This window comes from Crinia signifera, chromosome 4, assembly GCF_055691185.1.
Source record: "Crinia signifera chromosome 4, ASM5569118v1, whole genome shotgun sequence".
Lineage (NCBI taxonomy): Eukaryota > Metazoa > Chordata > Amphibia > Anura > Myobatrachidae > Crinia > Crinia signifera.
The window spans coordinates 340,726,262-340,741,651 of record NC_139220.1 but is presented as its reverse complement, the minus strand read 5'-3'; the positions used below and the strand labels follow the sequence as shown (position 1 = coordinate 340,741,651).

Sequence of the window (15,390 nt, the reverse complement as noted above, 5' to 3'; positions counted from 1 at the left end):
AGAGCGGATCAGCAGACGATGAGCGTCTTGCAAGGAAGATCAGCCTAGCAGCAGCATTTAGTATGGATTGTAGTGGTGAGAGTCTGTTCTTGGGAAGACCAGTTAGACTACTGCAATAATCAATGCGGGATATAATGAGTGCATGGATAAGGGATTTAGTAGTGTCTTGTGTGAGATACGGTCGTATTTTGGATAGGTTCTTTATATGCATGTAACATGATTTGGAGACAGATTGAATGTGGGGAACAAAGGACAGGTCAAAGTCGAGGGTGACCACTAAGCAACGAGCTTGTGGGGTAGGGTAGATTGTCGAGTTGTCAACAACGATGGAGATGTCAGGATGGTAACTGTTCTTAGTTGGCGGGAATATAAGTAATTCTGTTTTGGAAATATTGAGTTTGAGTTGGCGTCAAGACATCCAAGATGAGATGGCAGAGAGACAATCAGACTCGGCCCAAAACCACTGGTGACAACTCTGGGGTTGATAGATAGATTTGAGTATCATCCGCATATTAGTGATACTGAAATCCGAAAGAGCTGATTTAGTTTGCCAAGAGATGAGGTATAGATTGAGAAAAGCAGAGGACCTAAGACTGAGCCTTGCGGAACTCTGACAGAGGTAGTGAAGAGGAGGTAAAGTCAGAGAAGCAAACAGTGAAAGAGCGATCAGATAGGTAAGATGTGAACCAGGAAAGGGCTGTATCATTAAGACCTAGGGAGTGTAGTGTTTGTAAGAGGAGAGTGTGATCCACAGTGTCAAACGCAGCAGAAAGATCTAGAAGAATAAGCAGTGAGTAATGGCCTTTAGACTTAGCAGTTACCAGATTATTCACCACTTTAGTCAGTGCTGTCTCAGTGGAGTGTTGAGAGCGAAAGCCTGATTGAAGCGGGTCTAATAGGGTGTTAGAGTTAAAGTTTGTGAGGCGAGAGTAGACCAGTCTGTCTTTGCCTTTTATGACAATAATAGGTCCTGGACCATTAACCCAAAGCATCCCAGGGTGCTGCGACGCACAGCTTGGAAACCACTGTCCTACGTATGGTCTGGTAAATGTAATGAGTCATCCCATTTCCAACATGGCTGCCTACCCGGGGTGCTGTGTAGAATGAGGTGGATTCTTCTGATCTCACCTGGCTTCTTCCATTGATTCTCCAGTTCCAGGCATTGCCTAGCCTACCCAGTGGAATCCTATTTGGTGTTGCCTACAATGGCTGCCCAACCAGCATGGGTATGGTTAGCAATGCTGATTCCCAGTGTATTCTCTGGATAACTAAACCTCTGTGTATGCAGCTCCTGCAGTGTATAATCTGTTATTTGCTTTGGGTATTATCGGAGGAGACTTATACAGCTTTACTTCTCAATGTTACCTTATCTGTTGTAGGCCTCTTCCCCAATTACCCTTGTGGCGGACACCCCTGTTGCATGATCTCATCAGAGCCTGCATCTGTCATCAGGTAATTGTCTGCTCTCCTGAGGTATTCTTTTACTGGGGGCTTCTCATGCTGTGCTGGACGGGGCTTGTCAGGGACTTGGGCTACTCATGTAGTGGGTGTGGTTTCTCTTGTTGTGGCCTGGAGCGTCTTATGTAGTGGGGGTGGTATCTTTGGTGTTGGCTGGGGGCTTCTCATGTAGTGGGGGTGGTATCTTTGGTGTTGGCTGGGGGCTTCACATGTAGAGGGGGTGGTTTCTCTGGTGTTGGCTGGGGGCTTCTCATGTAGTGGAGGTGGTTTCTCTGGTGTTGGCTGGGGGCTTCTCATGTAGGGGGGTGGTTTCTCTGGTGTTTAGCTGGGGGTTTCTCATGTAGAGGGGTTGGGTGGTTTCTCTGGTGTTGGCTGGGGGCTTCTCATGTAGAGGGGTTGGGTGGTTTCTCTGGTGTTGGTTGGGTGGTTTCTCTGGTGTTGGCTGGGGGCTTCTCATGTAGAGGGGTTGGGTGGTTTCTCTGGTGTTGGCTGGGGGCTTCTCATGTAGAGGGGGTGGTTTCTCTGGTGTTGGCTGGGGGTTTCTCATGTAGTGGGGGTGGGTGGTTTCTCTTGCGCTTAGTGTTGAAGGTTGCTGCTGTTACTTAAACTCCTATTTTCATTCCCGCAGGTGCTGTGGATTTCTTCCATTTTACAGCTACACAGATATTTGGGATTAACATGGATTGAAAAGGGGAGAGTTACCAGCTCCTCTGTCACAGTGTGGGGGAATTGTTTGTATTTTGGGACATTTGGGATTTATTGCACATGTGTGTAGTAGTAAAGATGGAACAGCAGTATCTGTGTGCTTTGTCTTCCTTCGGTTACTTGCCACATATATGCGGGAGCGGCGGGTATATTGTCTGTGGAAGTCTACAGTTCATGTCCTCATTCACCTGCCCATGTCTGTATGTAACATGTGAGGTGGGTGGCCCTGGACAGTCCGCACATGTAGGGAGCAGCATGCTAGAGATCTGGCTGCTGCCGATGTGAGCTTCATTGGCCAGAAAATATAGCGGCCTTGCAACTGATCGAGGCAGATTTTCCCTGTTGAATGGTGCAGGACATTATTGCTCTTTCCCGCCTGATCATAGGAGACCACCATGGCTCTCCACATTTACATATGACCTTGCCACAGAGGTGAGGTTCCCTCCCAGACAACCTAAGACTTGTATGCTGGTGTCGTCCAGGAGCCATGCTCACACTTTGTTGGCTGCCACCCCAGTGAGCAGGTAGAGTTGGGACTGGCACAGCTTCCAGCACCAATAAGGTGGAGTCTTGCATTTCCTCTCAGGTAGGGTCTTGTGGTAACATGTCAAAGATTTAATATTTTAATTTGCACAGCAAAAATATATATAATATATACATTTATACATACATTTATTGTGATTGACACTCATTGTACAATATAACATGGACAGTGCTAGCTGTGGTATAGTCTATATATAGCCTGTCTGGTGTGTGACTATTAAATACATTGGGTAGTGGCAAATGTGTGAAATTTGTTGGGTCCTATGTGGATTATGGCTGAGGGGTGATAAATGTGTTGGGTCCTACGTGGACCCTGACTGATGGGTGATAAATGCGTTGGGTCCTACGTGGACCCTGACTGATGGGTGATAAATGCGTTGGGTCCTACGTGGACCATGGCTGATGTGTTGGTCCTACGTGGATTATGGTTGATGGGTGATAAATGCGATGGGTCCTACATGGATTATGGGTGATAAATGCGTTGGGTCCTACATGGATTATGGGTGATAAATGCGTTGGGTCCTACATGGATTATGGGTGATAAATGCGTTGGGTCCTACATGGATTATGGGTGATAAATGTGGATTATGGGTGATAAATGCGTTGGGTCCTACATGGATTATGGGTGATAAATGCGTTGGGTCCTACATGGACCTTGACTGATGGGTGCTATAAATTACCCTGGAGCCATCTGCAGTGAGCTGCTGAATCTATGGATAAGGGTTGAGGTGCTGCCACGTAACATACCAGTAGCTATCATGTCCCAATGGGAGGTAGACAAGACATATATACACTGTGCAGCAGGAAGGACCACTCCTCCCTGTCCTGTTGCCCAATCCTGGTGCTGCTGTATGCTTGTGATGTAGGGTATGTGTGCTCTTTGCAGATCTTTAATTCACGCAATGCAGCAGCCGGTGGTATTAATACTTATGCTGGAACTCTGCGGAAGGACTGATGGCTGCGATCACACACAATAGATAAAGTACACTGTTCTGATTCCTCCCAGAGTGAGAATGTCACTGCCAGTTAGTGGTGCTCATGCGTCATCACCGCCACCGAGGCTGTCCAGTTCTGTGCTGGCCTTTATTTCATGGTCCAACAGTGATGGGTTCCTTCTGCGGAAGGCATGTGCAATTTCCTCAAATGATCGTCCCCGTGTCTCTGGTACTCGGAAATAGGTGAATATGAGAAAGCCTATCAATAACAGTGCAAAAAGGAGGAAGACGTAGGGGCCACAAAGATCCTGCAAAACCAAAGGCTTGTTAGTACCACTGCTGCTTTCCCATTACTAAGCTGTGTGATGTGTCGGAAAAGGTCTCCTCTTCCCTCACTATGTGCCACCTGTCCCATGTTCTCTGCAGAAGACCCATCTAGCTCTTGTAGGGTACCCACCATATAATGGGTCCAATTGCCCAATCTGCACTTATTATATTCACTTTGCCCAATACACGACCCAAATTTCCCTGTTTGATAAGCTGTGGGACACTGACTGCAGCATGTAACTGGAGTGTGGTAGATTGTGTAGTGTGTAAGGCAATGCATTGCCACACAGCGCCGTATGCACTCACCGCTACATATGGGAATCCCATGCCAATTATGAAGTTAGAGGTCCAGTTCATGCATCCAGCAATGGCCATGGCTGCAGGTCGTGGTCCTTGACTAAATAGTTCAGCTACAATAAACCACGGGATAGGTCCAGGCCCGATCTCAAAGAACGCCACAAAGCCAAATATAGCAGCCATGCTGAGAGAGCTGATAGCCGGCATGGAGTCCTGTGTGTGGAACAGAAGATCCAGTCTCTATAGAGTAGAGTAATGTACAGGGTTGTTCCCAGCCCATGGGCTTATTGGTGTCTGGTCCTTACCTGTAAGACCATTGCTATGGTCATAAGTAATGCGCAGGTGATCATTCCTGTCAGCCCAGCCAGGTGTAGTGTCCGTCGTCCTGCCCTCTCCACAAGGAAGAGCTGTAATTGAATGATAATCTGTAACTAAAGCCATCAGACAGAAGCAGGCATAATGTCATGTCATCTCCACAATAAATATCGGCTGTCTCCTACATGTGCACCATCCCTACATGTCCTGTTCTCTGCAGCTCTATCTCCTGCCTGTTCCCCTGTCTCCTACATGTGCACCATCCCTACATGTCCTGGTCTCTGCAGCTCTATCTCCTGCCTGTTCCCCGGTCTCCTACATGTGCACCATCCCTACATGTCCTGGTCTCTGCAGCTCTATCTCCTGCCTGTTCCCCTGTCTCCTACATGTGCACCATCCCTACATGTCCTGGTCTCTGCAGCTCTTCTATCTCCTGCCTGTTCCCCTGTCTCCTACATGTGCACCATCCCTACATGTCCTGTTCTCTGCAGCTCTATCTCCTGCCTGTTCCTCTGTCTCCTACATGTGCACCATCCTTACATGTCCTGGTCTCTGCAGCTCTATCTCTTGCCTGTTCCCCTGTCTCCTACATGTGCACCATCCCTACATGTCCTGGTCTCTGCAGCTCTATCTCCTGCCTGTTCCCCTGTCTCCTACATGTGCACCATCCCTACATGTCCTGGTCTCTGCAGCTCTTCTATCTCCTGCCTGTTCCGCTGTCTCCTACATGTGCACCATCCCTACATCTCCTGGTCTCTGCAGCTCTATCTCATCTCCTGCCTGTTCCTCTGTCTCCTACATGTGCACCATCCCTACATGTCCTGGTCTCTGCAGCTCTATCTCCTGCCTGTTCCCCTGTCTCCTACATGTGCACCATCCCTACATGTCCTGGTCTCTGCAGCTCTATCTCCTGCCTGTTCCCCGCTGTCTCCTACATGTGCACCATCCCTACATGTCCTGGTCTCTGCAGCTTCTCCTGCCTGTTCCCCTGTCTCCTACATGTGCACCATCCCTACATGTCCTGGTCTCTGCAGCTCTATCTCCTGCCTGTTCCCCTGTCTCCTACATGTGCACCATCCCTACATGTCCTGGTCTCTGCAGCTCTTCTATCTCCTGCCTGTTCCGCTGTCTCCTACATGTCCTGGTCTCTGCAGCTCTATCTCCTGCCTGTTCCGCTGTCTCCTACATGTGCACCATCCCTACATCTCCTGGTCTCTGCAGCTCTATCTCATCTCCTGCCTGTTCCTCTGTCTCCTACATGTGCACCATCCCTACATGTCCTGGTCTCTGCAGCTCTATCTCCTGCCTGTTCCCCTGTCTCCTACATGTGCACCATCCCTACATGTCCTGGTCTCTGCAGCTCTATCTCCTGCCTGTTCCCCGCTGTCTCCTACATGTGCACCATCCCTACATGTCCTGGTCTCTGCAGCTTCTCCTGCCTGTTCCCCTATCTCCTACATGTCCTGGTCTCTGCAGCTCTTCTATCTCCTGCCTGTCTCCTACATGTGCACCATCTCCTGCTCCTCAGACCATGGGCCTTATTCTGCTCGGTGCGGCTGGATCCGATTATGCGGCCAGGACCGTGCGTGCGAAACCCCGCCTTCCATACGGATCGCCAACTCCGTCCGTACGCGGTAAGAAGCTGTCCGAATGGACCACACGTGTATTTTTCATGGAATACGCCTCCTCCATCTCAGGGAACCTCCCCCATCATTCGATGGTCGTAGACCATCGAATGCAGGACCGAGTGCTCCACCAGCTCCCGCAACCTCAGACCACACGGGCATTTTTCCGTGCAAAAGCAGGGATCTGGGCGGGCAGCTGACATCCGGCGATGTCATATGTCCGCCCCCTACACGTGCGTCACGGCCGCATTACCATATGTACGCCCAGCGTTTGCATGGGAACGCCCATGAAACGCGGGGCGTATGCATATGGTAATGAGCCCAAATAGCCCTTCACGTCCTTCTCCACCCCCTGTTCGGAGTGTTCACATATCATGCGGGATTTGGCCGTATGCCCCGCTCGCACATGCGCAGAGACGCCTCTGCACATGCGCAGACACAAAACGTCGGCGCCCGAACGCACGCGGATATATCCGCACCGACCAGAATAAAGGCCCATATGAGGACCTCAGTCACAGACAGTAAGTATTGTTACACATGATGTTCCTCACCTGACAATTTTTTACTGTAAAGGGGAACATTACGTCTGGGTAATGGGGGCATATCCACACTCGTTCTGCTACTGGGGCAGCCTCACACACAACACACTGTCGCACATCTTACCGACACAACCGTAAATGCTGTATTGACGATGCCGGCACCAATGGTGGCGTATTGTGGCTGCTCCACTCCCGCCTTGGCGAAGATGTCAGTAGAATAATAGAAGATCTGGGAGGAGACAGATTGGGGTGTTAGTCACGGGAGAAGGGAATCCCACTGTCTGGGTCACCCTGCAGGGGGAGGGGCATACACACCGCATTTATGCCGGACAGTTGTTGTGACAGCTGTAGAATGATGGCTACGATGATGGGTTGTCTGTATGTCCGAGATCGGAAGATCTGCAGGATTGTAACTTTCTGTTCTGTGTCCATCTGTCTCTTCTCCTCCTTCATCTCTGATATGTCTTCTGAGACATCCAGCTGGCCGGTGAGACGTCTCAAACCTGAGAGGTGACAACAGTGTGACAGTCAGACGGTCTCACTATCATGCACACTCTGTGACCTCAATATTGTGTGACACACAAGCACACACCGTGACCTCTCACATGTCATACACTCTCAGTGACCCCTCACGGGGACACTCACACCGTGACCTCTCACGCTCACATGTCATACACTCATTGACCTCATGTGTCATACACTCTCATTGACCTCTCACGGGGACACACACACTGTGACCTCTCACGGACACGTGTTACATGCACACAGTGACATCTTACTGTCATGTTTCTCACACTCTGACCTCTCACGGACACACGTCATACATTTTGTGACCTCTCAGAGACTTCTCACTGTCACGGTTCTCACACCCTGACCTCTCACGGATGTGTCATACACTCTCACAGACCTCTCACGGATGTGTCATACACTCTCGGAGACCTCTCATGGACACATGCCATGTTCTCTCTATGACCTCACTGTCACATGTCATACACTCTCGGAGACCTCTCACTGTCACGTGGCATACACTCTGTGACCTCTCATGGGGACACACACACAGGGACCTCTCACTGACATGTGTCATGCTCTCTCTGTGACCACTTACGGACACGTGTCATGCTCTCTCTGTGACCTCTCAAGGACACGTGTCATGCTCTCTCTGTGACCTCTCAAGGACACGTGTCATGCTCTCTCTGTGACCTCTCACGGACACGTGTCATGCACTCTCGGAGACCGCTCACTGTCACATGTCATACACTCTCAGTGACACGTTTAAATAAAAAAAATCTGGCAAAAGCGGTGTTTGCTCATTCTGACCCCTGGAGACATCCGGATGGGTGGGGGGGCACCAGGAAGCAGTACGTATGTGCGCTACTCAGTACATGCAATATTGCTGAAACACTGCTTAGAAAAGCCAGGAATGTATCCTATACAGTCCCGTGACCCGGAAGTTCCGGTGTCCATGGCGACATTGTGCCTGAATAAATATATTTTATTCCTTTGGTTTTAAGATAAATAATCTAAGAAATAATAATGTAACAAATGTATTCTTAAATAAAACTTATTGTATATTTTTTGCCTCCTACTCAAAGAATATTTTATTGTGTATCTTCACAAATTGGTTGACCTAATTAGGCTTGATTGGTCACATGACCTATGTAACTAAGGTATATAAAGCCAGCCACCTCAATGCAAGGCTTATCCTTTGATAAAGTTACCAGGTGTAGAGAAATGCGGAAGCAGATCTTGCTACATCCTCCCAACCAAGTGTCCCTGGACTGCAGACCCGGCGACGTAAATAGGACTTTTTGCCCTACCCTCCAGTTTGGATACCATATACATTCCACCACCACACCAGGAGGCTGAGGACATTACTACACCTTAACTGCTCTGTGGTAGGATATGGTCACCTATGCCATCTGGAGCCACTCGTTGCCACCACACCAGGAGGTAGGAGATGGTCACCTATGCCATCTGGAGCCACTCCTTGCCACCACACCAGGAGGTAGGACATGGTCACCTATGCCACCTTCGGCCACTCCTTGCCACCACACCAGGAGGTTGGAGATGGTCACCTATGCCATCTGGAGCCACTCCTTGCCACCACACCAGGAGGTAGGAGATGGTCACCTATGCCATCTGGAGCCACTCCTTGCCACCACACCAGGAGGTAGGAGATGGTCACCTATGCCACCTTCGGCCACTCCTTGCCACCACACCAGGAGGTAGGAGATGGTCACCTATGCCACCTTCGGCCACTCCTTGCCACCACACCAGGAGGTAGGAGATGATAATTTGTGCCACCTTCGGCCACTTCTTGCCACCACACCAGGAGGTAGGAGATGATAATTTGTGCCACCTTTGACCACTCCTTGCCACCACACCAGGAGGCTGAGGACACCACTTCATCCTAAACAGCACCACGGTAGGAGATGGTAATTTGTGCCACCTTCGGCCACTCCTTGCCACCACACCAGGAGGTAGGAGATGATAATTTGTGCCACCTTTGACCACTCCTTGCCACCACACCAGGAGGCTGAGGCCACCACTTCATCCTAAACAGCACCACGGTAGGAGATGGTAATTTGCGCCATCTTGGGCCACTCCTTGCAATGTCTGCACTGCTTGTGGTTCTCCCCCTGGACTATCGCTTGGGAAATGATGCCCCTCCAAATGGACCTATAAACTCGGACACCAGGGTCATATGGTTGGTGAGGACTTTCAGTATTTTAATGGAAACATGAATAATTCCATTATCCTTTTATCATTTGTAATTGCGATGTTTTCATGTTGCTGGTATTCATTATATAGCACTAATAAATGATTGTGATCGATCTACCAATTTGGTCATTTTAAACCATTAGCGCTGCTCATTCTTTTTTTATTGTTTCTTCACTGACAACCCTGTTATAGAGCAGCAGCTTGGCAAGGACGGCTCCCGTCAGGCGCCCCTGTTCCAACCTCTTAGGGAGATTTGGTCCATATCCACTTTTTTGTTCACACACACCCCTCTCACGGACATATCACACACACACACACACACACACACACACACGTCAGCTTAGTAATTGGACTAGGATGTCACTCTTGCTGCATCCTGTAGACTCCATCTTTCCACAATCACACATTCTAGTGGTGCTACGCTTCCAGGGATGCAGAGATCTCACGCACAGACCTGAGATAAGCAGCTATATGTAGCATCTCGATCTGTAGCTGTGCGTCACTCCTGCGGGTGACACTGCACAAGGGAGTGGGGACCTCTCCTATCTCCGTATTTATGCATCTAATAAAGGCCACTTACTGGTCCGAGCCTGTCCCTCCTGCTCACACACTATATACAGGAAACGCGGACTCTCTGGACAGAATGGAAGTAAAATGGACTGAAATGCAGCAGGTCCCAGGGTTAACCAAAACAGAGCAGGCCAGCGGCTTTTTGTGCCCAGGAACAGATCCAGCCCCAACACCTGACATGGGAGAAAAATGTTATCAGGGAGAGTACATAGGAGGTGAGACGAGATAGACGAAGAGGGAAGATGGGATTGGCGAGACAATATAGACCATATATGTGACGATAGAGGAGGTGTCCGTGTACTACCAGGGGCTGCGCTGTACATAGGGCACACATTAGTACAATACAGGGGACACAGAACATTACAGTGACTGAGACACTACAACAGCACAGGTAACCGCAGCACAATGCTCAGTACACAATACAGCTGGGATGTAGGGAAGCAGAGGAGGTGTCCCTGTAATACCAGGGGCAGCACCATACATAGGGCACACATTAGTACAATACAGGGGACACAGAACATTACAGTGACTGAGACACTACAACAGCACAGGTAACAGCAGCACATTGCTCAGTACACAATACAGCTGGGATATAGGGAAGTAGAGGAGGTGTCCGTGTACTACCAGGGGCAGCGCTGTACATAGGGCACACATTAGTACAATACAGTGGACACAGAACATTACAGTGACTGAGACACTACAACAGCACAGGTAACAGCAGCACAATGCTCAGTACACAATACAGCTGGGATGTAGGGAAGCAGAGGAGGTGTCCGTGTACTACCAGGGGCAGCACCATACATAGGGCACACATTAGTACAATACAGGGGACACAGAACATTACAGTGACTGAGACACTACAACAGCACAGGTAACCGCAGCACAACGCTCAGTACACAATACAGCTGGGATGTAGGGAAGCAGAGGAGGTGTCCGTGTACTACCAGGGGCAGCGCTGTACATAGGGCACACATTAGTACAATACAGGGGACACAGAACATTACAGTGACTGAGACACTACAACAGCACAGGTAACAGCAGAACAGTGCTCAGTACACAATACAGCTGGGATGTAGGGAAGCAGAGGAGGTGTCTGTGTACTACCAGGGGCAGCGCTGTACATAGGGCCCACATTAGTACAATACAGGGGACACAGAACATTACAGTGACTGAGACACTACAACAGCACAGGTAACAGCAGCACAATGCTCAGTACACAATACAGCTGGGATGTAGGGAAGCAGAGGAGGTGTCCGCGTACTACCAGGGGCAGCGCTGTACATAGGGCACACATTATTACAATACAGGGGACACAGAACATTACAGTGACTGAGACACTACAACAGCACAGGTAACAGCAGCACAATGCTCAGTACACAATACAGCTGGGATGTAGGGAAGCAGAGGAGGTGTCTGTGTACTACCAGGGGCAGCGTCGTACATAGGGCACACATTAGTACAATACAGGGACACAGAACATTACAGTGACTGAGACACTACAACAGCACAGGTAACAGCAGCACAATGCTCAGTACACAATACAGCTGGGATGTAGGGAAGCAGAGGAGGTGTCCGTGTACTACCAGGGGCAGCGCTGTACATAGGGCACACATTAGTACAATACAGGGGACACAGAACATTACAGTGACTGAGACACTACAACAGCACAGGTAACAGCAGCACAACACTCAGTACACAATACAGCTGGGATGTAGGGAAGCAGAGGAGGTGTCCGTGTACTACCAGGGGCAGCGCTGTACATAGGGCACACATTAGTACAATACAGGGGACACAGAACATTACAGTGACTGAGACACTACAACAGCACAGGTAACAGCAGCACAATGCTCAGTACACAATACAGCTGGGATGTAGGGAAGCAGAGGAGGTGTCTGTGTACTACCAGGGGCAGCGTCGTACATAGGGCCCACATTAGTACAATACAGGGGACACAGAACATTACAGTGACTGAGACACTACAACAGCACAGGTAACAGCAGCACAACACTCAGTACACAATACAGCTGGGATGTAGGGAAGCAGAGGAGGTGTCCGTGTACTACCAGGGGCAGCGCTGTACATAGGGCACACATTAGTACAATACAGGGGACACAGAACATTACAGTGACTGAGACACTACAACAGCACAGGTAACAGCAGCACAATACAGCTGGCATGTAGGGAAGCAGAGGAGGTGTCTGTGTACTACCAGGGGCAGCACCGTACATAGGGCACACATTAGTACAATACAGGGGACTCAGAACATTACAGTGACTGAGACAATACAACAGCACAGGTAACAGCAGCACAATGCTCAGTACACAATACAGCTGGGATATGGGGAAGCAGAGGAGGTGCCCGTGTACTACCAGGGGCAGCACTGTACATAGGGCACACATTAGTACAATACAGGGGACACAGAACAGTACAGTGAGTGAGACACTACAACAGCAAAGGTAACAGCAGCACAACACTCAGTACACAATACAGCTGGGATGTAGGGAAGCAGAGGAGGTGTCCGTGTACTACCAGGTGCAGCGCTGTACATAGGGCACACATTAGTACAATACAGGGGACACAGAACATTACAGTGACTGAGACACTACAACAGCACAGGTAACAGCAGCACAATGCTCAGTACACAATACAGCTGGGATGTAGGGAAGCAGAGGAGGTGTCTGTGTACTACCAGGGGCAGCGCTGTACATAGGGCACACATTAGTACAATACAGGGGACACGGAACATTACAGTGACTGAGACACTACAACAGCACAGGTAACAGCAGCACAAGGCTCAGTACACAATACAGCTGGGATGTAGGGAAGCAGAGGAGGTGTCCGTGTACTACCAGGGACAGCGCCGTACATAGGGCACACATTAGTACAATACAAGGGATAGAGGACATTACAGTGACTGAGACACTACAACAGCACAGGTAACAGCAGCACAATGCTCAGTACACAATACAGCTGGGATGTAGGGAAGCAGAGGAGGTGTCCGTGTACTACCAGGGGCAGCGCCGTACATAGGGCACACATTAGTACAATACAGGGGACACAGACCATTACAGTGACTGAGACACTACAACAGCACAGGTAACAGCAGCACAATGCTCAGTACACAATACAGCTGGGGTGTAGGGAAGCAGAGGAGGTGTCTGTGTACTACCAGGGACAGCACCGTACATAGGGCACACATTAGTACAATACAGGGGACACAGAACATTATAGTGACTGAGACACTACAACAGCACAGGTAACAGCAGCACAATGCTCAGTACACAATACAGCGGGGATGTAGGGAAGCAGAGGAGGTGTCCGTGTACTACCAGGGGCAGCGCCGTACATAGGGCACACATTAGTACAATACAGGGGACACAGAACATTACAGTGACTGAGACACTACAACAGCACAGGTAACAGCAGCACAATGCTCAGTACACAATACAGCGGGGATGTAGGGAAGCAGAGGAGGTGTCCGTGTACTACCAGGGGCATCGCTGTACATAGGGCACACATTAGTACAATACAGGGGACACAGAACATTACAGTGACTGATACACTACAACAGCACAGGTAACAGCAACACAATGCTCAGTACACAACACAGCTGGGATGTAGGGAAGCAGAGGAGGTGTCCGTGTACTACCAGGGGCAGCGCCGTACATAGGGCACACATTAGTACAATACAGGGGACACAGAACATTACAGTGACTGAGACACTACAACAGCACAAGTAACAGCAGCACAATGCTCAGTACACAATACAGCTGGGATGTAGGGAAGCAGAGGAGGTGTCCGTGTACTACCAGGGGCAGCGCCATACATAGGACACACATTAGTACAATACAGGGGACACATAATATTACAGTGACTGATACACTACAACAGCACAGGTAACAGCAGCACAATGCTCAGTACACAATACAGCTGGGATGTAGGGAAGCAGAGGAGGTGTCCGTGTACTACCAGGGACAGCGCCGTACAGAGGTCACACATTAGTACAATACAGGGGACACATAACATTACAGTGACTGAGACACTACAACAGCACAGGTAACAGCAGCACAAGGCTCAGTACACAATACAGCTGGGATGTAGGGAAGCAGAGGAGATGTCTGTGTACTACCAGGGGCAGCGCCGTACATAGGGCACACATTAGTACAATACAGAGGACACAGAACATTACAGTGACTGAGACACTACAACAGCACAGGTAACAGCAGCACAATGCTCAGTACACAATACAGCTGGGATGTAGGGAAGCAGAGGAGGTGTCCGTGTACTACCAGGGGCAGCGCTGTACATAGGGCACACATTAGTACAATACAGCTGGGATGTAGGGAAGCAGAGGAGGTGTCCGTGTACTACCAGGGGCAGCGCTGTACATAGGGCACACATTAGTACAATACAGGGGACACAGAACATTATAGTGACTGAGACACTACAACAGCACAGGTAACAGCAGCACAAGGCTCAGTACACAATACAGCTGGGATGTAGGGAAGCAGAGGAGATGTCTGTGTACTACCAGGGGCAGCGCCGTACATAGGGCACACATTAGTACAATACAGAGGACACAGAACATTACAGTGACTGAGACACTACAACAGCACTGGTAACAGCAGCACAATGCTCAGTACACAATACAGCTGGGATGTAGGGAAGCAGAGGAGATGTCCGTGTACTACCAGGGGCTGCGCTGTACATAGGGCACACATTAGTACAATACAGGGACACAGAACATTACAGTGACTGAGACACTACAACAGCACAGGTAACAGCAGCACAATGCTCAGTACACAATACAGCTGGGATGTAGGGAAGCAGAGAAGGTGTCTGTGTACTACTAAGGGCAGCGCCATACATAGGGCACACATTAGTACAATACAGGGGACACAGAACATTACATTGTCTGAGACACTACAACAGTACAGGTAATAGCAGCACAATGCTCAGTACACAATACAGCTGGGATGTAGGGAAGCAGAGGAGGTGTCCGTGTACTACCAGGGGCAGCGCTGTACATGGGGCACACATTAGTACAATACAGGGGGCACAGAACATTACAGTTACTGAGACACGACAACAGCACAGGTAAGAGCAGAACAATGCTCAGTACACAATACAGCTGGGATGTCGGGAAGCAGAAGAGGTGTCCAGGGGCAGCACCGTACATAGGACACATATTAGTACAATACAGGGAGAGTAGGAAAGGTAATGGGAAGACAGGAGAGTAGCTGGCATAGGAGCTTTAATAGGGAGTCAGGGGAAAGTAGATGATGTAGGAGAGGTAATCGGGAGTCAAGGAAGCGTAGATGGCGTCAGATGGGTAATCGAGGGTAAGAGGAGAGT

At 49.5% G+C, this 15,390-nt stretch overlaps 2 protein-coding genes across 7 annotated transcripts in view; one reads left to right on the top strand and one right to left on the bottom strand.

Annotated features, from left to right (window-relative positions):
• Window positions 1–2,252, top strand: part of YBX2 (Y-box binding protein 2) — a 38,677-nt gene extending 36,425 nt beyond the window's left edge. Inside the window, exons 9-10 of the mRNA XM_083185913.1 lie at window positions 1,380–1,452; window positions 2,087–2,252. Of these exons, the coding sequence (XP_083042039.1) occupies window positions 1,380–1,424 (45 nt within the window). The 3' untranslated portion in view covers window positions 1,425–1,452; window positions 2,087–2,252. The remainder of the gene's footprint in view (window positions 1–1,379; window positions 1,453–2,086) is intronic.
• Window positions 2,253–2,763: 511 nt separating this feature from the next.
• The window catches only part of SLC2A4 (solute carrier family 2 member 4), a 114,369-nt gene continuing 101,742 nt past the window's right edge, over window positions 2,764–15,390 (bottom strand). For all 6 annotated transcript variants that reach the window (XM_083185908.1, XM_083185909.1, XM_083185907.1 and 3 more), the window contains 6 exons: window positions 10,046–10,208; window positions 7,060–7,247; window positions 6,869–6,973; window positions 4,571–4,672; window positions 4,275–4,478; window positions 2,764–3,949 (listed from right to left, as the gene is read on the bottom strand). In XM_083185908.1, coding sequence (XP_083042034.1) covers window positions 3,743–3,949; window positions 4,275–4,478; window positions 4,571–4,672; window positions 6,869–6,973; window positions 7,060–7,247; window positions 10,046–10,208 — 969 coding nt within the window. In that variant the 3' untranslated portion in view covers window positions 2,764–3,742. The remainder of the gene's footprint in view (window positions 3,950–4,274; window positions 4,479–4,570; window positions 4,673–6,868; window positions 6,974–7,059; window positions 7,248–10,045; window positions 10,209–15,390) is intronic.